This window comes from Ranitomeya variabilis, chromosome 4 (assembly GCF_051348905.1).
Source record: "Ranitomeya variabilis isolate aRanVar5 chromosome 4, aRanVar5.hap1, whole genome shotgun sequence".
Classification (NCBI taxonomy): Eukaryota; Metazoa; Chordata; class Amphibia; order Anura; family Dendrobatidae; genus Ranitomeya; species Ranitomeya variabilis.
Genome location: NC_135235.1, coordinates 187,893,230 through 187,918,045, shown reverse-complemented (window position 1 = coordinate 187,918,045; position 24,816 = coordinate 187,893,230). Strand labels below are relative to the sequence as shown.

At 41.5% G+C, this 24,816-nt stretch overlaps 1 protein-coding gene across 1 annotated transcript in view; it reads left to right on the top strand.

The window, feature by feature from the left end:
• The window catches only part of CACNG8 (calcium voltage-gated channel auxiliary subunit gamma 8), a 175,084-nt gene that overhangs the window by 97,335 nt on the left and 52,933 nt on the right, over positions 1–24,816 (top strand). Inside the window, exons 2-3 of the mRNA XM_077259480.1 lie at positions 548–1,101; positions 18,883–18,966. Of these exons, the coding sequence (XP_077115595.1) occupies positions 879–1,101; positions 18,883–18,966 (307 nt within the window). The 5' untranslated portion in view covers positions 548–878. The remainder of the gene's footprint in view (positions 1–547; positions 1,102–18,882; positions 18,967–24,816) is intronic.

The following is a 24,816-nucleotide window of genomic DNA, read 5'->3' as shown; positions in this document are numbered from 1 at the left end:
TACTACAATTACCTGTTGTAGAACAAAGGGGTCAAAATGGAGTATCATCTATTTTTTCATTTACAATGACTATTAGGTTTTTTCATGTAAAATGTTAATGAAGCCATGCTTCTATGCTCAATATGAGGGTGGCAGGTCCCCACTCAAGAGATGCTTTAAGATATTCGTCCTATTTTATCATTAGATTTATGACAGCCAGGATAGGAGATAACTATAAAAGTAGTCATTTATTTTATATAACAACTAGATTAATAATACAGTAGAATACTTAAATATTGCAGTGTATTATTGTCCTAACTGCATTGAAGTATAGACAGTATTACAATTTCTGGTTTTTGCTTATTCTAACAACCAAAAGAAGGATTAAAAGGTATTGAGAAATTAAAAATAAAGCAATTAAAATGCAGAAAAAATAATATGTCTTTTTGAACATGCTAAAGAATGCTAAATTGCTGGGGTTTTTTAATTCCCCCAAAGAAAACTAATAAATATGAAAAGCAAGTGACAGGACAAAATAAAATAACATTTGTCTTTATGTCTTCAACAGGTTCTAGTGATGCAAGAGGAGGCCCTTTGACACTAATGCAAACGGATCTGAGCCTAGATAGTCAATGGAACAAAACTTGAGGCATTTTGAAAAGATAGTCCTGAGCGATTTAGTGGCTTCTCTTGTCCTTTGGCAAAAGCATTTGAGCTCCTGCTGACATTGGAAGCCTAAGGTAAAAGAAGGCCAAAAAAAGGCACTACCAAACCAAAGAGCACAAATTCGACCAAAGAGGAAGACACAGAGCTTCTTCTACTCAAAACTAATTCTTGTGTGAATAAGAAACCCCCAACCTGTCACCCTGGAGTCGTGGAAAAGGTGGAATGAGGGCAGAATGGTGTGGTGTGAGAAAGGGGTTCAGATCCTTCTGACCACGGTAGGAGCTTTTGCTGCATTTGGGCTCATGACAATCGCAATAGGAACAGATTACTGGCTGTATGCCAGGGCCTTCATCTGCAATACCACAAATATATCAAGTGAAGAAATGCCACAGAAAGATAAAAAGGACCCGGGAGGGTTGACACATTCTGGCCTCTGGAGAATTTGCTGTTTGGAAGGTAGCTTTTTTCACATTTTATTTACGTACTCTGTACTTTTTAATAGAATGAGTTTGTTTTAGATGTTTTTTATTGTATTTTCCCTAATGTTCAATAATTATAGTTAATCGTAAAAAAAATCAATGAAAGAAAAAATATTTCGTAACTTTTGAAAGGGATTTTATGGTAATAATATATCACTTATCTAATTTATGTGTGATAACTTGATTGGTGGAGGTCCGACCTCTAGGACTCACACCATTTGGCACAATGGGGCACTTTTCATTATTAGAATGGAGAGGCAGGACACATGCTCAACCACCCCGCCATTCATTACCTATGAGGCTCGCGAGCCCTACTCTCTGATTTTCTCCCATAGAGAATGAATGGAGTAGTGGTTGAGCATTCGCACTGCTGGCCAATTCTAACAGGGATAAAATCTTTTCTGTTTTTGCTTTTTTTAAATCACAGCTTTTGCTGACAGATCGTGAGTTGTTAGTTTAATGACTTGGTTTTTCACAACTCCATTTCTGTAAATAGAACAATAGTAACGCCAAACCGGATTTGGCATTCTATAGTATTGTATCATTCCTGCAATCATGAAGAATAACTTTGCTCTATATTATCAGAAAAGATGCAATACTGCAACTGTGCTTTCTCATTTAAAACCTACAGTGGGTACGGAAAGTATTCAGACCCATTCACATTTATCACTCTTTGTTTCATTGCAGCCATTTGGTAAATTCAAAAAAGTTCATTCTTTTCTCATTAATGTACACTCTGCACCCCATTTTGACTGAAAAAAAACAGAAATGTAGAAATTTTTGCAAATTTATTAAAAAAGAAAAACTGAATTATCACATGGTCATAAGTATTCAAGACCCTATGCTCAGTATTGAGTCGAAGCACCCTTTTGAGCTAGTGCAGCCATGAGTCTTCTCGGAAATGATGCAACAAATTTTTCACACCTGGATTTGGGGATCCTTTGCCATTCTTCCTTGAAGATCCTCTCCAGTTCCGTCAGGTTAGATGGTGAACGTTGGTGGACAGCCATTTTCAGGTCTCTCCAGAGATGCTCAATGGGTTTAGGTCAGGGCTCTGGCTGGGCCAGTCAATAATGGTCACAGAGTTGATCTTAAGCCACTCCTTTGCTATTTTAGCTGTGTGCTTAGGGTCATTGTCATGTTGGAAGGTGAAGATACAGCCAAGTCTGAGGTTCAGAGCACTCTTGAAAAGGTTTTCATCCAGGATATCACTGTACTTGGCCACATTCATGTTTCTTTCAATGACAACCAGTCGACCTGTCCATGCAACTGAAAAGCACCCCCATAGCATGATGCTGCCACCACCATGTTTCACAGTTGGGATTGTATTGGGCAGGTGATTATCATTGCCTCATTTTCTCCACATATACCGCATAGAATTATCACCAAAAAAGTCTACCTTTGTCTCATCAGACCAGAGAATCTTATTTTTCATAGTCTGGGAGTCCTTCATGGCTTTCATATGTATTGCTTCCGTCGGGCCACTCTGCCATAAAGGCCCAACTAGTGGAGGGCTGCAGTGATAATTGGCTTTGTGAAACTTTCTCCCATCTCCCTACTGCACCTCTGGAGCTCAGACACTGTGATCTTGGGGTTCTTCTTTACCTCTCTGCCAGGTCTAGGAAGACTTCTGGTGGTCCCAAACTTCTTCCATTTAAGGATTATGGAGGTCACTGTGCTCTTAGAAACCTTGAGTATTGCAAAAATTTGGTTGTAACCTTGGCCAGATCTGTGCCTTGCCACAATTCTGTTTCAGAGCTCATTGACCAGTTCCTTTGACCTCGTGATTCTCATTTGGCCTGGCATGCACTGTGAGCTGTGAGGTCTTATATAGACAGGTGTGTGCCTTACCAAATCAAGTCCTATCAGTTTAATTAACCCCTTCCCGACCTGTGACGCAGAGTATGCATCATGAAAGTCGGTGCCAATCTGACCTGTGACGCATATGCTGCGTCACAGAATGATTGCGTTCCTGCAGGTCAGGAGAAAGGGTTGACTCCAATTTCACCCGACCTGCAGGGACAGGGGGAGTGGTACTTCAGCCCGGGGGGGGGTGGCTTTGCCATCACGTGGCTACGATCGCTCTGATTGGCTGTTGAAAGTGAAACAACCAATCAGAGCAATTTGTAATATTTCACCAATGAAACTTGGTGAAATATTACAATCCAGCCATGGCCAATGATGCAATATCATTGGCCACGGCTGGAGACCCCGATCTACCCCCGCCACCAACTGACAGCAGCGATCTGCAGCCACCGTCAGTCTTTCCTCCCTTCCGTTCTGTCCTCCACTGCCCTCATCTCCCCTCCTCTCCCTCCGTCCTGTCCATCGCCCCCCCACTGTCCGATCCCACCCCCCATACCTCCAGGGTCCTGGGGTCCCTCCCGGTGTCCGTCCATCAGCTATGATGGACGCTGCCATCTTCAAAATGGCGGGCGCATGCACAGTGCGCCCGCGGAATCTGCCGGCCGCAGATTTGTTCATTCATTTTGATCACTGTGATAGATAGATCTCCTTTTTTTGGGGGGAGACTGCACCGCAACTCAGGCCCAGTGTATAACACAACTCAATGTAAAAGGCACAACGTGGCTGGCTGATGTACGACAAACTAACAGAACTGACGTATATCCACTTTGTGACAATTTGAATCTCCCTTTTTTGGGGGGGAAACTGCACCGCAACTAAGGCCCAGTGTATAACACAACACAATGTAAGTGGCAGAACGTGGCTGGCTGATATACGACAAACTAACAGAACTGACGTATATCCACTTTGTGACAATTTGAATCTCCATTTTTTGGGGGGGAGACTGCACCGCAACTCAGGCCCAGTGTTTAACACAATACAATGTAAGTGGCAGAACATGGCTGGCTGATATACGACAAACTAAAAGAACTGACGTATATCCACTTTGTGACAATTTGAATCTCCTTTTTTTTGGAGGGGAGACTGCACCGCAACTCAGGCCCAGTGTATAACACAACTCAATGTAAGTGGCACAACGTGGCTGGCTGATATACGACAAACTAACAGAACTGACGTATATCCACTTTGTGACTATTTGAATCTCCCTTTTTTGGGGGGGAGACTGCACCGCAACTCACACCCAGTGCATAACACAACTCAATGTAAGTGGCAGAACGTGGCTGGCTGATATACGACAAACTGACAGAGCTGACGTATATCCACTTTGTGACAATTTTAAACACCCTTTTTTTGGGGGGAGACTGCTCCGCAACTCACGCCCAGTGCATAACACAACACAATGTAAGTGGCAGAACGTGGCTGGCTGATATACGACAAACTAACAGAACTGAGGTATATCCACTTTGTGACAATTTGAATCTCCCTTTTTTGGGGGGGAGACTGCACCGCAACTCAGGCCCAGTGCATAACACAACACAATGTAAGTGGCAGAACGTGGCTGGCTGATATACGACAAACTAACAGAACTGACATATATCCACTTTGTGACAATTTGAATCTCCCTTTTTTTGGGGGGAGACTGCACCGCAACTCAGGCCCAGTGTATAACACAACACAATGTAAGTGGCAGAACGTGGCTGGCTGATATACGATAAACTAACAGACCTGACGTGTATCCACTTTGTGACAATTTGAATCTCCCTTTTTTGGGGGGGAGACTGCACCGCAACTCAGGCCCAGTATATAACACAACACAATGTAAGTGGCAGAACGTGGCTGGCTAATATACGACAAACTAACAGAACTGACATATATCCACTTTGTGACAATTTGAATCTCCCTTTTTTGGGGGGGAGACAGCACCACAACTCAGGCCCAGTCTGTAACACAACACAATGTAAGTGGCAGAAAGTGGCTGGAAGATATCTGAAAAAATCCAAGGACTGTAGTACAATTTCCATCTCCCTACAATTATCTCAGGACAAGTATGGCAGCTACAAAAAGGACTGCTGCACACAAAAGTGTGGACAAATAAGCAAGATAACTGCAGAAAGGATCAACACGGATTTTTGCTTTTAAAAAAGCAGTTGGTTTGCACAGTAGCGTGCAAAAAGCAATGCAGCTATCAGGGAGCCTTATAAGTTACAGAGCTGATGCACAAAAAATAGCCTCCACTGTCCCTGCAAAAAAAGGTGGTGTTGGACAGTGGAAATCGCTACAGCACAAAAGGTTTGGGGGTTAATCTTCCCTCCCTAACTATATCCCTTCTTCCGAAGATGCTGCAGCAACCTCTCCCTATGCTGAGATCGGCAGAAGTAAGATGGCGGTCAGCGTGCACACCCCTTTATACCCCCTGTGACACCACAGAAAGCAAGCCAATCACTGTCATGCCCTTCTCTAAGATGGTGGGGATCGAGACTTATGTCATCACGCTGCCCACACTCTGCGTCCTCCTTCATTGCCTGAGAAATGGCGCTGAACGCGTCATACGAAACGCGACTTTGGCACGAAGATCGCCGACCTCATGGCCGATCCCACACCAGGATCGGGTCGGGTTTCATGAAACCTGACTTTGCCGAAAGTCGGCGATTTTTTAATTTGTCCGATCCGTTTCGCTCAACCCAATCAAAATAAAAATAGGGAAAATAATAAAATAAATAAAATATATTTACTTTTATTTTTCCACTAGGGTTAGGGTAATAATTAGGGTTAAGGTTGCAATTAGGGTTAAGGTTAGGGTTGCAATTAGGTTTAGGGTTGCAATTAGGGTTAGAATTAGGGTTAGGGTTGCAATTAGGGTTAGGGTTGCAATTAGGGTTAGGGTTAGAATTAGGGTTAGTGTTGCAATTAGGGTTAGGGTTAGGATTGCAATTAGGGTTAGGGTTAGAATTAGGGTTAGGGTTGCAATTAGGGTTAGGGTTGCCATTAGGGTTAGAATTAGGGTTATAATTATGGTTAGGGTTGCAATTACGGTTAGGGTTAGAATTAGGGTTATGTTTGCAATTAGGGTTAGGGTTGCAATTAGGGTTAGGGTTTGAATTAGGGTTAGGGTTGCAATTAGGGTTAGGGTTGCAATTAGGGTTAGGGTTAGAATTAGGGATAGGGTTGCAATTAAGGTTAGGGTTCCAATTAGGGTTAGAATTAGGGTTAGAGTTGCAATTAGGGTTAGGGTTGCAATTAGGGTTAGCATTAGAATTAGGGTTAGGATTTCAATTAGGGTTAGGGTTGCAATTAGGGTTAGAGTTGCAATTAGGGTTAGGGTTAGAATTAAGGTTAGGGTTGCAATTAGGGTTATGGTTGCAATTAGGGTTGGGGTTATATTTAGGGTTAGGATTAGAATTAAGGTAAGGCTTAGAATTAGTCTATGTGCACATGGTGCGGATTGGCCGCTGCGGATTCGTAGCAGTTTTCCATCGCATTTACAGTACCATGTAAACCTATGGAAAACCAAATCCGCTGTGCCCATGGTGCGGAAAATAAAGCGAGGACACGATAGTTGTATTTTCCGCAGCATGTCAATTCTTTGTGCGGATTCCGCAGTGTTTTACACCTGTTCCTCAATAGGAATCTGCAGTTGAAATCTGCACAAAAAACACTGGAAATCCGCTGTAAATCTGCAGGTAAAACGCAGTGCGTTTTACCTGCATATTTTTCAAAAATGTTGCAGAAAAATCTGCACACGCATCCACAACGTGGGCACATAGCCTTTGGGTCAGAGTTGGAATTAGAGTTAGGGTTGGAATTAGGGTTAGAGTTGGAAATAGGGTTAAGATTAGGGTTAGGGGTGTGTTTGGGTTAGGCTTGTGGTTAAGGTTATGGTTAGGGTTGGGTTGTGGTTAGGGGTGTGTTGGGGTTAGGGTTGTGATTAGGGTTATGGTTAGAGTTGGAATTAGGGTTGGGGGTGTGTTAAGGTTAGTGCTGGAGTTAGAATTGAGGGGTTTTCACTGTTTAGGCACATCAGGGGTCTCCAAACGTGACATGGCGCCACCATTGATTCCAGCCAATCTTGCGTTCAAAAAGTCAAATGGTGCTCCCTCCCTTCCGAGCCCCAATGTGCGCCCAAACAGTGGCTTACCCCCACAACAACTTTGGGAGTCTAATTTCTCCCGTTACCCATGGGAAAATAAAAAATGGGGGCTAAAAAATGATTTTGTGGGGAAAAAATGATTTTTTATTTTCAAGGCTCTGCGTTATAAAATTTTGTGAAGCACTTGGGGGTTCAAAGTGCTCACCACACATCTAGATAAGTTCCTTGGGGGGTCTTGTTTCCAAAATGGGGTCATTTTAGGGAGCTTTCTACTGTTTAGGCACATCAGGGGCTCTGCAAACACAACGTGACGCCCGCAGACCATTCCATCAAAGTCTGCATTTCAAAACGTCACTACTTCCCTTCTGAGCCCCAACATGTGCCCAAACAGTGGTTTCTCCCCACATATGGGGTATCAGCGTACTCATGAAAAGTGGACAACATCTTTTGGGGTCCAATTTCTCTTGTTACCCTTGTGAAAATAAAAAATTGCGGGTTAAAAAATTATTTTTGAGGAAAAAAAAATATTTTTATTTTCACGGCTCTATGTTATAAACTTCTGTGAATCATAATCAGGGGTTTAAAGTGCTCACTGCACATCTAGATTACTTCCTTGGGAGGTCTAGTTTCCAAAATGGGGTCACTTGTAGGGGAGCTCTAATGTTTAGGCACACAGGGGCTCTCCAAACGCGATATGGTGTCCGCTGTTATGATCCTTAGTGGCTGAGGATCACGAATAGACCAGCAAGTGAATAAACTAAGGACAAGCTCTAGGGAGATGGTAACTGGACTCATCGCAAATCTGAACCTATCCAACACAAATAGAGGTAGCCGGTGAACGTGCCTAAAAAATTCCTAGACGTCTCGAGCCAGCCTGAGGAACTAGCTACCCCTAAAGAGAAAGAAAGACCTCGCTTGCCTCCAGAGAAATAATCCCCAAAGATATAGAAGCCCCCAACAAATATTAACGGTGAAGTAAGAAGAAGGCACATACGTAGGGATGAAATCAGATTCAGCAAAAGAGGCCCACTAGTACTAGAAAGCAGAAAATAGAGCAGGGGTCTATGCGATCAATAAAAAACCCTTACAAAATATCTATCCTGAGATTTCAAGAACCCACGCACCAACTAATGGTGTGTGGGGAGAAACTCAGTCCACTAGAGCATCCAGCAAGCGAGGGAATCACATTTTAGCAAGCTGGACAAGAAAACATGATAAACACTGCTGATCAAAAAATGAGCAAACAAAACTTAGCTTGTCCTGGATGGACTGGGAGCAAGGTAGTCAGAAGGAATCTGAGTAGCACTGATTACATCGACAGCCGGCAACAAGTGAAAGCAAAACAGAGCTATATAGGAACCTCCCAGAGGATAACGAACCAGCTGATAGCCAGAGACCAGCAGGATAACAAACAAAGCCACCAGGGGGAGCCCAAAGCAAAAGTCACACCATACCACCAGTGACCACAAGAGGGAGCCTGAAAACAGAGTTCACAACAGTACCCCCCCCTTAAGGAGGGGTCACCGAACCCTCATGAAAACCCCCAGGGCGATCAGGATGAGCCACATGGAAGGCACGAACCAAATCGGCCGCATGAACATCAGATGCGACAACCCAAGAATTATCCTCCTGACCATAGCCCTTCCACTTGACCAAATACTGGAGCCTCCGTCTAGACACACGAGAATCCAAGATCTTCTCCACCACATATTCCAATTCTCCCTCAACCAGCACCGGGGCAGGAGGCTCAACCGGAGGAACCACAGGTACCACATACCTCCGCAACAACGAGCGATGGAACACATTATGAATAGCAAATGATGCCGGGAGGTCCAGACGGAATGACACAGGGCCAAGGACTTCCAGAATCTTATAAGGACCGATAAACCGAGGCTTGAACTTAGGAGAGGAGACCTTCATAGGGACGAAGCGAGATGACAACCACACCAAGTCCTCAACGCGAAGTCGGGGACCCACACAGCGACGGCGGTTGGCAAAGAGCTGAGCCTTCTCTTGTGACAACTTCAAATTGTTCACCACATGATTCCAAATCTGATGCAACCTATCCACCAAAACATCCACTCCAGGACAGTCAGAAGGCTCCACCTGACCCGAGGAAAAATGAGGATGAAACCCCGAATTGCAAAAAAAAGGAGAAACCAAAGTAGCAGAACTAGCCCGATTATTAAGGGCAAACTCGGCCAACGGCAAAAAAGTAACCCAGTCGTCCTGGTCAGCAGAAACAAAACATCTTAAATAAGTCTCCAAGGTCTGATTAGTTCGCTCGGTTTGGCCATTCGTCTGAGGATGGAAGGCCGACGAAAAAGACAATTCAATGCCCAACTTAGCACAAAAGGTCCGCCAAAATCTAGACACAAACTGGGATCCTCTGTCAGAAACAATGTTCTCAGGAATCCCGTGCAAACGAACCACATTTTGAAAAAACAGTGGAACCAACTCGGAGGAGGAAGGCAACTTAGGCAAGGGCACCAAATGGACCATCTTAGAAAAACGATCACACACCACCCAGATGACAGACATTCTCTGAGAGACAGGGAGATCCGAAACAAAATCCATGGAAATGTGCATCCAAGGCCTCTTCGGGACAGGCAAAGGCAACAGCAAACCACTGGCACGAGAACAGCAAGGCTTCGCCCGAGCACACAGGGGCTCTCTAAACCTGACATGGTGTCCGCTAACGATTGGAGCTAATTTTTCATTCAAAAGTCAAATGGCGCTTCTCCCCTTCCGAGCCTTGCCGTGTGCTCAAACAGTCATTTACCCCCACATGTAAGGTATCAGTGTACTCAAGAGAAATTGATAAACACATTTTATGATATATTTTATCCTGTTACCTATGTGAAAAGGAAAAAAATGAGGCAAAAAGAAATTTTTTCTGAAAAAAAAGTACTTTTTCATTTTTAAGGATCAATTTGTGAAGCACCTGGGGGTTCAAAGTGCTCACTCTACATCTAGATAAGTTCCATGGGGGGTCTAGTTTCCAAAATAGGGTCACTTGTGGGAGAGATCCAATGTTTAGGCACACAGGAGCTCTCCAAACGCACCATGGTGTCCGCTAAAGATTGGAGCTAATTTTTCATTCAAAAAGTCAAATGGCGCTCCTTCCTTTCCGAGCCCCGACGTGTGCCCAAACAGTGGTTTCCCCCACATCTGGGGTAACAGCATACTCAGGACAAATTGTACAACAACTTTCATGGTCCAGTTTCTCCTTTTACCCATGGGAAAATAAAAAAATTGTTGCTAAAAGATCATTTTTGTGACTAAAAAGTTAAATGTTCATTTTTTTCCTTCCATGTTGCTTCTGCTGTTGTGAAACACCTGAAGGGTTAATAAACTTCTTGAATGTGATTTTGAGCACCTTGAGGGGTGCAGTTTTTAGAATGGTGTCACTTTTGGGTATTTTCAGCCATATAGACCCCTCAAACTGACTTTAAATGTGAGGTAGTCCTTAAAATAAATGGTTTTGTAAATTTTGTTGCAAAAATGGGAAATCGCTGGTCAAATTTTAACCCTTATAACTTCCTAGAAAAAAAAAAATGTTTCCAAAATTGTGCTTATGTAAAGTAGACATGTGGGTAATGTTATTTATTAACTATTTTGTGTCACATAACTCTCTGGTCTAACAGAATAAAAATTCAAAATTTGAGAATTGCGAAATTTTCAAAATTTTCGCCAAATTTTCATTTTTTTCACAAATAAATGCAAAAATTATCGACCTAAATTTACCACTACCATGAAGCCCAATATGTCACGAAAAAGCAATTTCAGAATCGCTAGGATCCCTTGATGCGTTCCTGAGTTATTACCTCATAAAGGGACACTGGTCAGAATTGCAAAAATTGGCCAGGTCATTAAGGTCAAAATAGGCTGGGTCATGAAGGGGTTAAACACAGCTGGATTCCAATGAAGGAGTAGAACCATCTCAAGGAGGATCACACGGAAATGGACAGCATGTGACTTAAATATGAGTGTCTGAGCTAAGGGTTGAATGACCATGTGATCTTTCAGCTTTTCTTTTTTATTACATTTGCAAAAATTACTATATTTATTTTTTTCAGTCAAGATGGGGTGCAGAGTGTACATTAATGTGAAATGATTTTTTTTTTTTTAATTTACCAAATGGCTGCAATGAAACAAAGAGTGAAAAATGTAAAGGCGTCTGAATAGTTTCCGTACCCACTGTATTATTCTAGCTTGGCCAGGCAAGTTTTTGTTACCTTCTATCTATATCAGGAATGCTTTGCAGAAGGCCTACTGTGTCAGTAACCACATATCTTCTTTCAGTAAGATGCACAGACAGCAACATCTGTAACATTAGGAAGATATTAAAGAGTAACTGTCCTTAGATTCATGATGCCGAAACCCTGGGTGGCATGTGATTCAGCCCTATTTGAAAGGTTGCATGAAAAGTCGTCTCAGGGTACTAAAAGGAAAGACCTGACTTGTCTGGAGATGCCTGTTACTCCCCACCCCAGTTGATTGACAAGTCTCTTTAACAGGTGTACTTAAAGGAAATGTGTTAGCAGGTTTTTGCTACCTCATCTGACAGCAGCCTGATGTAGGCAAAAAGAAGCTGAATCCAACGATGTATCACTTATATTAGTGGGTGCAGTCAATGTGACACAATCAGAGCTTCTGAAAAGAAAGAACAAGGGTTCTGTTCTTGATTCAGGGTAACCATGTAATATTGTTAGAACTTATTAATAGAAATAACAACACTGCAACCAAGACACTGGACCTAAATATGCAACAATGACAGTCGGAAAAACACAATCAAGAACAGGGGTGGAGGGGGAGAAAACCGACTATAAAGTCCCATGTCAACAGATTCAGTGATACATAGTTATATTTTATTAAATCAGATAACAACAAAAATGGTCACAAACCAAAGGCATTAATAAAAACATTTAAAAACAAAGCCGCACTGCCAGAGAATTAGGAGACCATTGTCAAGAGGGGGCAAACAGAATTATATGTATGGTAGTCAGATAGTAATATAGTAGTATAGTAGTGGTAGTAATAGATCTATGTGCATGCAAATGTAACAATAATAGTATCACACAATCTGCCTCATATATATGGTACATGTTGAAGTATCATATGAGACAATATAAGCATCTATAAAGTGTTGGTGCAAGAATTTTTTCAGTGTTTATTGGTATATCATTAAAAAAAAGTGCTGGTGCATGGTACCATGAGTATAGTGCATGATTTCAAATAGAAAATGATCACACAGATTTATTATGCTAACACATAGTCATACTAGCACATGATTAGCATATAGGTAACACCTGTCCAGGAGAGGGAGCTCTACCTTTCACTGTAAGGCTGCTTTCCACTGCAGGTCTCTCCAACCAATTTATAAGATGGCAAAAATTCTGGTGAGCTCTTTGATTTTATGTTGGACATCTTTTAACTATGTCCTAATCATATGCTAGTATAACTATGTGTTAGTATACGGTAATAAATCTGTGCGATCATTTTCTATTTGAAATGATGCACTATACTTATGGTACCTACACCAGCACTTTTCATGACTGATATATCAATAAACACTGGAACAATTGCTGCACTAGCACTTTATAAATATTTATATTGTCTCATATGATACTTATGCATATACCATATATATGAGGCAGGTTGTGTGATACTATTATTGTTACAGTTGCATGCACAGATATATATTATTAACTACCATACATATAATTATGTTTGCTCCCTCTCGACAATGGTCTTCTATATCTCTGGAAGTGCGTCCCTGTTTTTAAATGTTTTTATTTATGTCATTGGTTTGTGATAATTTTTGTTGTCACCTTATTTAATACAATATAACTATGATTCACTGAATCTGTTGACACAGGACTTTATGGTCAGTTTTCTCTCCCCTCCTGTTCACAGTCAGAGCTTTTAGATTTAGCATAAAGCAGAGCTGAGAAAGCTAACCCCTCTCACATAAGGCTCTGTATATACAATGTCCTTAGAAGAAGGAAAAAAGAGGAAAAAATCGACCATAAAATCTGTACATTGTGTGATGAACAAAGTAATAGTTTAATACATTAATTCAGGTGACAACATCGTGAAGACAAATCAGTGTACATTAAGGATTGAAAAATGTTAAAAAATAGGGCTGTGCACCCAGATGTACAACAGACCGTAGTCAGGAGGGAGCAAAAAGATAATGTACGAAATGACTGGTAAATCAGAAGCTACTGAGACATATACACTGAAAAATTACTGAAAGACTACAATAATACAGTAAATATGTCACATCTATAAGATACGTTTAAGGGGTTAATAGACGTAGTACAAATAATTATAAAGTGCCAGTGCACACATTGTACATAGCGTAAACATGCTGACAGATTCCCTTTAAGAAGACACCAATCCAATGGAAAGCTCAGAAGCTAGCCAGGGGCCAAACTAGTCATGCCTATCCCTACAGCATCAGGACAGCCTTTCAAACTATGTTTTCCCTAAAATGCTCCACCGTTTCAGAGTAAAAGATGCTAACCTGCAACCAGGCTTTGATTCATGCTGACTAAGGTTTGGGCACATTGAATCTAGAGATTGGTTCCTTTTTAAAGACACAGCAGAACATGCAGTAAGAAGAAGTTGAGAGATATACGAAAGGTTAATAGATAATTTCAATGTGGACTGTTACACACACACACACACACACACACACACACACACTCTCATATATATGTAAAGGGGATTTACAGTTTTGGAAAACTCCTGTCCTGTGCCAACAGTTTGTTTTAAAAGAACAAACTGTGTTGCACACAATCCACAAGTCCAGCACTGAGACTCCACCACTGTTTTACTGATTAAAATGATACCTGAGGTGAAGAAATCCGTCTTGTGGTTCTTGTGTAATCAGTGTTAGAAGTTTTCAGATAATGAGATTCTCGCGCTCCAGGGCTCAATTATAGGTAGAGTCTTATCTTCCTGCTCTAAGCCAGAGAAACCAAGGAAAGACCTGCCCACAGGCCCCAAAGCGCAAACATGTTCCTCATCATAGAGAGAGAGACAGACTGTTTGTGTTTCTAGCCAGCCTGTAGGTAGGTCTTTCCTTGGTTTCTCTGGCTTAGAGTAGGAAGATAAGACTCTCCCTACAGTCCCGGCCTGAAGCACAAGAATTTCATTAACTGAAAACTCTTAACACTTATTACACAGCAACCGCAAGACGAATTTCTTCGCCGAGGTTTCATTTTAATCAGTTTAACTCTGCCAACCCCACAGTGTCTGTAGTTTGCTTAGTAAAATCCTTCTGACAGGTTTCCTTTAATTTTCTGGTGCCAGCACTTTTAGTCATGACTAGAGATGAGTGAATATGTTCGGGTCCCTCCTTATTCGGCAAGCTACAGCGCTTACTGAATAATCTGCAGAGGGAACCCGGATACCTGGAGCGCTCCTACTGATCAGCTGTCCGGCACCACAGCCGCATGTGTTGTGGCTGTTTCACTGTCACAACGCATGCATGGAGATCCCAACAAAAAGGCTCTCCATGCATGTGTTGAGACTGTCACACAACCGCGACAAATGCAGCTGTGGCTCTGGACAGCTGATCAGCAGGAGCGATCCAGGAAGCCGGGTTCCCTCTGCAGATTATTCACTAAGCGCTGTAGCTTGCCGTATAAGGAGAGACCTGAACATATTCACTCATCTCTAGTCATGACTGTATTGACCTTCTTAGGCAGGCCGACTATAACTCTGTGTACACAGAACTTCTTATTGGTAGCACATTATCTGTTTACACGGGTCAACATGCTTCAGATAATGATGTGTTTTACGCCTGCCAGAATGTTTAAAAGGGCCGATAATTTTGAGTGACCGTTCCTACAAATGCTCATTCTACAACTATGGGAGTGTTTAAATTGGCCCTCGCTCTTTAGTTACCATTCATATACAGGTCCTTCTCAAAAAATTAGCATATAGTGTTAAATTTCATTATTTACCATAATGTAATGATTACAATTAAACTTTCATATATTATAGATTCATTATCCACCAACTGAAATTTGTCAGGTCTTTTATTGTTTTAATACTGATGATTTTGGCATACAACTCCTGATAACCCAAAAAACCTGTCTCAATAAATTAGCATATCAAGAAAAGGTTCTCTAAACGACCTATTACCCTAATCTTCTGAATCAACTAATTAACTCTAAACACATGCAAAATATACCTGAGGCTTTTAAAAACTCCCTGCCTGGTTCATTACTCAAAACCCCCATCATGGGTAAGACTAGCGACCTGACAGATGTCAAGAAGGCCATCATTGACACCCTCAAGCAAGAGGGTAAGACCCAGAAAGAAATTTCTCAACAAATAGGCTGTTCCCAGAGTGCTGTATCAAGGCACCTCAATGGTAAGTCTGTTGGAAGGAAACAATGTGGCAGAAAACGCTGTACAACGAGAAGAGGTGACCGGACCCTGAGGAAGATTGTGGAGAAGGACCGATTCCAGACCTTGGGGAACCTGAGGAAGCAGTGGACTGAGTCTGGTGTGGAAACATCCAGAGCCACCGTGCACAGGCGTGTGCAGGAAATGGGCTACAGGTGCCGCATTCCCCAGGTAAAGCCACTTTTGAACCACAGAGAAGCAGCACTGGACTGTTGCTAAGTGGTCCCAAGTACTTTTTTCTGATGAAAGCAAATTTTGCATGTCATTCGGAAATCAAGGTGCCAGAGTCTGGAGGAAGACTGGGGAGAAGGAAATGCCAAAATGCCTGAAGTCCAGTGTCAAGTACCCACAGTCAGTGATGGTGTGGGGTGCCATGTCAGCTGCTGGTGTTGGTCCACTGTGTTTCATCAAGGGCAGGGTCAATGCAGCTAGCTATCAGGAGATTTTGGAGCACTTCATGCTTCCATCGGCTGAAATGCTTTATGGAGATGAAGATTTCATTTTTCAGCACGACCTGGCACCTGCTCACAGTGCCAAAACCACTGGTAAATGGTTTACTGACCATGGTATTACTGTGCTCAATTGGCCTGCCAACTCTCCTGACCTGAACCCCATAGAGAATCTGTGGGATATTGTGAAGAGAAAGTTGAGAGACGCAAGACCCAACACTCTGGATGAGCTTAAGGCCGCTATTGAAGCATCCTGGGCCTCCATAACATCTCAGCAGTGTCACAGGCTGATTGCCTCCATGCCACGCCGCATTGAAGCAGTCATTTCTGCCAAAGGATTCCCGACCAAGTATTGAGTGCATAACTGAACATTATTATTTGATGTTTTTTTTGTTTGTTATTAAAAAACACTTTTATTTGATTGGCCGGGTGAAATATGCTAATTTATTGAGACAGGTTTTTTGGGTTATCAGGAGTTGTAGGCCAAAATCATCAGTATTAAAACAATAAAAGACCTGACAAATTTCAGTTGGTGGATAATGAATCTATAATATATGAAAGTTTAATTGTAATCATTACATTATGGTAAATAATGAAATTTAACACTATATGCTAATTTTTTGAGAAGGACCTGTATTAGATAAAAATGTCAAACTTTAAAAAAATGGGACTAGTGTAACTCTGGGGTAGAGATATGCACACAACACTTAAAATATTTTTTTTCGCACAATAGACATGTATTCCTTAACCTCAGGACAATGGATAGGTGATAATTGTCAGGTCAGCAATCACTAGAAGTCCCAGGTGCCTCATTTCTTCTCATGGAATAGCCACGGTGAATAGGAGCTTCACTGGAGCAGTTGTCAAGAACAAATTGTTTTATTAAGTGCCTGTAGGGCTGACAGAAACAACCGAGGGCTGAACTCAGCTGCTTTCATCAGTCATAAACTTTGAATTAAGTCACACTAAGCATACTACGCACCTTCCCATTGAAGGGAACCTGCCACCATGAAAATTCAATCCAATCTGTAGGCATCGTGATATAGAGAAGAGAGAGCTGTCCGAATTGATATATTGTTTTTTGAGAAAAGATTCAGTAGACCTTGTGTTTCAGTGGTTTAAATCTTAGCTTTTTCTGGGATTTTCAGTCCAGTGAACAGTCCATTAAGTGACTGACAGCTACCTCTGTATGCACTCATACATTGAAAGCTGTCAGTGACTGATAGGACCGCCAACTGGGCCAAATATCCCAGAAAGAGCAAAGGTGTAAAGGATTAAGACACTGCCTCAGTGATGTGGCAGTGTGCTTATCCACTTTGATCGAAATGTTGACCAAAAACCTCATGTTCACTTTTGGAAAAGTTGTCTAACACAGTAAAGTGAAAAATAAAAGTTCTTCTTACCTTAATATTCCACCTCTTCCCACCATTATGGATGTTTTGTTGACATGATATGTGGTTTCTGCAGCGATGGAGTCTCAACACAACTGAAGTCACTGCTACACCCTGTGGCTGGATGATCTCGTTGTTGTTTAGACTTAATTCATTTTTTAATCCCTTCTTATTAGTTTAGCACCTTTTACTGTCCAGTCTAAAAGTCTGTTTATATGGGACATCCTGGGACACTAAAAAACTGCAGATCAGCTACATGTTTGCTAATCTGCAGTTGTTTACACGGGCTGATTCAGCATTAGATATACATTGAACAATCTGTAATAGATCACTCCTACATAGGATGCAACCCAAAAGATTATTTCACCAGAGGAATGTGAATTTGGCCCATTAGTCGGCAATTAGACAGCATGTTTAGACTGCAAGATCATCATAAAACAAGCAATCCTATGAATGCTCATTCTAGATAACTTTGTAGTGTAAATGGACCTTAATGGGAATCTGTCAGCAGATTGTCGCTATGTAATCTGATGGAAGCATGTAATCTGACAGCTTCAGTTAGCTTACTTGGTGCAGCAGGTGTGATAGGATCAAACTTTTTTCTTCTACAGACCTGAGCTGTAAGCATACCAAACAGAACAGATGATACTGAGGTCCATATTATTAGATATATACAAAGCTTTATTATTGAAATACAATAAACTGAGTTTACGGGGAACAAACGTATACAGAAATTGGCACACACAATATAGTGCAAAAAATAGGCCATGCAAGAAACTGGAATTGTGGCAATGGGGTATTATATTATAATCCTAAGCTTGAGAACCCCATGCTCCAAAGTGTATAAACCATATCACATAGGGTACATTTCATCGTATCATCTCACCTCCGCTATGCCCACAAGAAATGCCAGATTACACTGTATAATCATTAAAATCTCGCATAGTGCAAACTTCAATTATTATTATACAAAGCAGCAGTCATTACCGGCAATTTGGGGCACAGTCCACAACCCAGTACGTGCGAGTCCGCCCCGACGCACGTTTCAGACCTTCCTGTTTATAGCCCCATCCAAACCACTGATTGTCAGCTTTCAGTGTACATTGTGTAGTGATAGAGAGCTGCTAATCAGTGATGGGGGTGTGGTTGGACCAGGAGGCAGGAGACACTTTGTCCTGTAGTGATAATCTCCTGTTAATAAAACAGCTGATTGCATTAAAACAGGAAAAAACAGCCCACTAATTGATACATCAATGGAATCAAGGTCTCTGCTTCTACATTATGGTGCTTTCAGATTTTATGGCAAAACCTGGTGACAGATTCCCTTTATCTATAAATGGGAAATTGCTGGGAGGAAAGGTACTGTTTATCTAGAAAATGTTATCTGTGCAACATGAAGGTAAATATTAACAAATCTTCTTGAAAAAGCTGCAACTAACATTGCACATACAATTTACTATTACAGTTCTTGAGTTCATTGTTTTTCATTTGTTGTAAGAGATTTTTATCTGGTGACTAAAAATTTCACTCGTACTCAGGTCAAAAAAGAGGGGTGTGTGTAAAAATAAATCACTTCCCAGAAGATACAGATTACGACCACGACAGTGCTGAATATCTTCTACGTAAGTACTTTCAATTAATCGGATTGGCAATGCTATATGGTTAATTATAAATTGGGATCCATTGACAAAATGGAACGGAGTTTTCTGCTCACTGATCAGACACTTAGTGGGATAGATATTAAGAAAAATGATATCTTGAACGTGCTGGTCTTCACAAGAGAATGATCATGACAGCATTTAAGAGGACCTTTCACTTAATTTTTCATATTATTCTTGTTGATCTGGATACACAATATATCCATTCTGCTGCAAAGCAGAATTTAAAAAAATATATATTTAGATTTACTTATCAGTTATCGAGAAATTAAGAAACAAATTATTTGGCACCTAATGAGTTAACTTTTTAAACTCTAAACTGGTGTTATCAGAGTTTTCACTGGAAGCCTGTACTTCTTCTCACTGTATAATGCTAACTAACCATAAGCAGGTAGCAATACTCAAAGAAAAAACACTCCCACCATAGCTTAGAGCAGGTTTCTTAATGTGTGAGATGTAATAACAAACGGCCCTGATTTCCTTGTCTAACCTTGTGCATGATTAGACAGCACAGCTGAGTTTAGCTGTGTCAGATTACAAACCCTTCCATTAACTCTCCTCCAATCCTAGCAGTGAGCTCTGCTGTACTAACCCTCCCACACACTGTCTCTCTGAAGCTGAAATCTAAAAGGAGTTGTCTAGTGTTAAACTACAAGTCTGCATTCACTATATATACATGTCACACAAGAGTAATCAAGATATAATGCAGCCCTGATCTCAGTGCAGATCAATTACAAGTTGCCAGAGCACAACAGACATATGTATGATATTCAGACAACATATGTAGTTTACCACAACGCGTTTCGACGGTAAACACTGTCTTCTTCAGGTGGGAGAAACTCCCACCTGAAGAAGACGGTGTTTACCGTCGAAACGCGTTGTGGTAAACTACAAATGTTGTCTGAGTTTCCTTCAGCGCTCCTGGGACTGATTTCTGTTTGACATACGCTCTTATCCTCCCTTGGAGGTATTCAGCTGGAGCTGCGGTGGTGCTCGACATCTCCCACTCCCTGGGTTGATTCCTCTGTGCTCCCCTGTGACTGCTTTCACTTATTTTTATATGTATGATATTGACACACTCAATAGTCAGGAAATTTGATAGAAGGGTTTGTAATGTGACAGAGCAGCTAAACTTGGTTTCAGGGCCCCCCGCCTCCACTGACTCACGGGAAGTTAGCTTTGCCGATCAGGCTGTCTGTCAAACATCTCACATACTGAGAAATCTGCTCTAAGCTATGGTGGGGCATGTTCTTCTTTCCTTATAGTGTTGCTGCCTGTTTATGATGGGTCTGCATCATACAGGGAGTAGAAGTACACGCCCATTAGTGAAAACTACCTGATTACATGCACTTTGACTTAAAAAATGTGAACTTAAAAGGTGCCAAATACATTATTGCTAACATCTCTGGAACAGAGAGACAAAAAAAATAATTTTATTCTGCTCTGCAGCCACTATTACATCTTGATCTTGCGTCTAGTTCAACATGATGCATTTGAGAACCTTTCACCAATCTTCAGGCACTATGTTATACAGCAGGGGGAGCTGAGGAGTTTGATATATAGTTTTGTGAGAAAATATTTATAATATTCTGTGTTTTAATCATATAAACCTCTGCTCTGTCTGGGATTTTCAGTCCAGTGGGCAGTCCTATCAGTGACTTTCTACCTTCTAACTATCATCCATCTTATCGCCTTACTGCCCTACAGATCCATGCCACCATTCTTCCTAACATCTACCCCATCGAGCACCTGCTCCATGAGCAGCAAACTACTTTCTATATTTTCAATGTCTCTACAATGTATGCGCCATCAAACAACTGTTCATATTGCATACATGCAACAAGATGGTATGGACGGTATTTTAAAAAATGGCGCACATTTCACTAATGGGGATAGCACTAACACAGGAATATAACCAGTAAATATAAACAGTAAATTAATACTAGCGACTCCATTTTAAACTCCCTGAATCCAAAGTCACTGGATCTCAAGTCAGACACTTAACTCAAACCAGATTTAGAACAAACCACTCGTAAGCTTGGTCACTTGCTATTTCAGATTCAATAAACATAGTTGCTTTTCCTTAGCTGCAACTCACTGCAAAGTTTGCAAACATCTATAATCCATATTTTCTCTTAGAATGAAACTATAAAGATATTTTATGTCTGCTCAATTGGGCTGCTGTGCTCTCCTTTCCTTTTGAAGAACCTTCGAAATTGAGAGGAAAGCAGACCAGAAATCGACCTGGCACTGGCATCACTGGGACAGCACCAGTACAGGAGGTGAGTATTGGTTGTTGTTTTTTTTTTTAACTGGGGAATATATTATTTAAGAACGGGTTGCCCAAGTAGTGGATAACTCCTTGTAAGATAGTTTTTTCTCACAAATTCATAATAAATGGGCCAGACATGCCTCATCTGATTGTAGAAGACGTTTGTTTTTCAAGAATTCTGGAAAACTTCAGTTGACTTAAGTTTTGATAGATATTTGATAGAGATGATCAATTTGATGCAAATCTAATTTGAGTTAAATTTCATAAAGTTCGCATTTCTCGGCGAATCCAAACAATTTTGAAATTCAATTTATGTCAATCACCACAAAAATTCCAGCCATTATTTTTCACATTGGAGATGACTGTGTCAGCCACAAAAAACTGACATGACTTTAGGTGTGACTATGCGGGTGTTCTTCAGTAGCCATTTTAGGGTGATTTTAGAATAGTGACAATTCAGGAAAACAAAAAAACTGAGCAGGACTTTTAGGTATAGGTGTAAAGTGTAAGAGCTTGTTCACACTTTGGCCATTTCATAGACAAAACCCAAGGAAAACAAAAACAAAAATGAGCATATACCATACCGCAAGTAAATCAGTAAGGGTATGCTTTCACGGTCAGTAAACGCTGCGGGTTTGTCGCTGTGTTCATCCGAAGTGGCCAGAGGCTTCAGCATAATGGATGAGATTTGAGGAAATCCCATCTCCACTATGTGTGCAGGGACGCCTCCAGCTTCCCCGCAGAGACAGACATACGGCGCATCTTTCCAGACCGCAGCATGTCTATTTATCTTGTGGAGATGCTCAGTCTCAGCAAGATACATTTCCCGACCAATGTATAGGATGCAGTGATTCCGCACGGTTCAATGAACACATGCGGAATCACCTGTTTTCAAAAGCCGGCAGCACTTTGGACGGAGCGGACATGTGCCATGTCCAAAGCGCTGCAGATTTCTAACCGTGGAAACATACCCTAAGTAGTAATAGTACATGTACATAACATGGGGTACTTAGTTAACACTGTCAAGGTGTATCTATTGGGAGAATTTATCAAAGCTCAGCAATACAGAAGGGAAGACAAAGTTCTAAGCAGTGAAGAAAATGCGTGTAGTAGTCTGTGAATATTAATTAATAAGCAGCTGTACCGAGTTTTTGCATTTCATTGTGTAATTGTTTTGTGAAGAATGGAATTTTTTTTTTTTTAATAAAAAAATCTCCAAAATTAAAAATTTTACTGTGACATGTTGGAAACTATTTTTTTTTATTTTGCACACTTGTTTTATTAGTCAAATTTTACATTCATACATGCCAACTCAATACAATGTCATTGGCCAATACAAACCTATAGGTCCCTGAAAAATGTAGCACATGGATGGCACCAGTGTACAGTTCATGTTTACCATTGCAAAGACAGGAAGGAAGTATAGGGGATGCTTTGTTATTTCTTTTTTTTCGTTATTCATACCGGAAAAATACAGATGACACACTGATGGTAAAATGGACACACTGATGGTAAGCACGGATGACACACTGATGGTAAAATGGACACACTGATGGTAAGCACAGATGACACACTGATGACGCACAGATGGAAAACAATGATGATACACTGATGAAAAACACTGATGACATAATGTTTTTTCACATACGTGTTTTATGCGGACGTGTGAAGGAGGCCTTGATATGTTTTTTTTTGCAAGAGTTAAGTAATTGAGGTAAATAGATTGTCAAAATTTAATTATAGTGTTGTACAAAAATTTACTGTAAAAGAAAACCGTAACAATGACAATGGATTTGATAGTGTAAAAGAAAAAAAACATGCCTTGACTAAGGCCGGTTTCAAATGTCTGTTTTTTTCCGGTACTGGAGATGTCAGCGTCATGTGTGTTCATGTGTGTAATACTTGCGGCAAACATGTGGCAACTGTATGGCTCCCGTGTGCCGCATCAGTACCACACGCACGGGCATCATGGAAGCAGTGGCACAAGCGCTGTTCCTCAGAGACGGGTGATTAGCCTCCCGTGTGCCGCATCAGTACCACACGCACGGGCATCATGGAAGCAGTGGCACAAGCGCTGTTCCTCGGAGACGGGTGATTAGCACCAACAGGGGAGATTGATGAGAGATATATTCAAGTGATAACAAGACATCAGGTGGCGGATGATGGGACTATTACTCCCATCAGCCTACACCTGCTGCTGCTAATAACAGTGACAGTAGGAGCGGCTAATAGGAGTATTCATCACCCACTGCCTGTGCTATAAATAAATAAAAAAATCTGGGGTGGGTTCACCTGTAATTTCTATAATCAGCCAGGCAAAACTCACAGCTGGGGGCTGCAACCCTCAGCTGTCAGCTTCAGCAAGGCTAGTTATCAAGCATAGAGGGGTCCCCACGCTGTTTTTTTAAAAAATTATTTAAATAAATATTAAAAAAAAAATGGCATGGGGTCACTCCATTTTTGACAACCAGCGTTACTAAAGCAGACATTTGGGGGCTGGAATTCCTAGGCTGGTAAGGCGCCAAGGACATTGACCTCCCAGCCTAAAAATAGCAGCCCACAGCCGCCCAGAAAAGATACATCTAATAGATGCACCAATTCTGCTGCTTTTCCCGGCTCTTACCACTTGCCCTGTAGCAGTGGCAAGTGGGTTAATATTTTTGGAGTTGGTGTCACATTTGTATTGTCATGTGACATCAAACCCATGACTTAGTAATGTAGAGACGTCTATAAGGCTACTTTCACACTAGCGTCGTGCACCGCATGTCGCAATGCGTCAATGTGGAGAAAAAACGCATCCTGCAAAGTTGTCTGCAGGATGCGTTTTTTCCCCATAGACTAACATTACCGACGCATTGCAACGCAGTGCCACACGTTGCAACCATCGTGCGACGGTTGAGTCGTGTTTTGGTGCACCGCCGCCACAAAAAAAAGTTACATGTAACGTTTATTTGAGCGTTGGGACCACCATTTTCAACCGCGCATGCGTGGCCGAAACTCCGCCCCCTCCTCCCCGCACCTTACAATGAAGCAGCAGAAGCGTCTTAAGTCTGCTTCCGCTGCCAATTTCAGGCATTTTCTTCACAGTTTGCGTCGGTACGTCGGGCCGACGCAGCGCGACGGCCCCGTACCGATGCTAGTATGAAAGCAGCCTAAGGCCATGTGCACACGTTAAGTATTTTTCGCGTTTTTTCGCTATAAAAACGTGATAAAAACACAAAAAAACCGCTTACATATGCCTCCTATTATTTTAAGTGTATTCCGCATTTTTTGTGCAAATGTAGCCTTTTTTTCCGCGAAAAAATCGCATCGCGGAAAAAAAAGCAACATGTTCATTAAAATGCGGAATTGCGGGGATTCCGCACACCTAGGGGTCCATTGATCTGCTTACTTCCCGCACGGGGCTGTGCCCACGATGCGGGAAGTAAGCAGATTATGTGCGGTTGGTACCCAGGGTGGAGGAGAGGAGACTCTCCTCCACGCACTGGGCACCATATAAGTGGTCAAAAAATAAGAATTAAAATAAAAAATAGTCCTATACT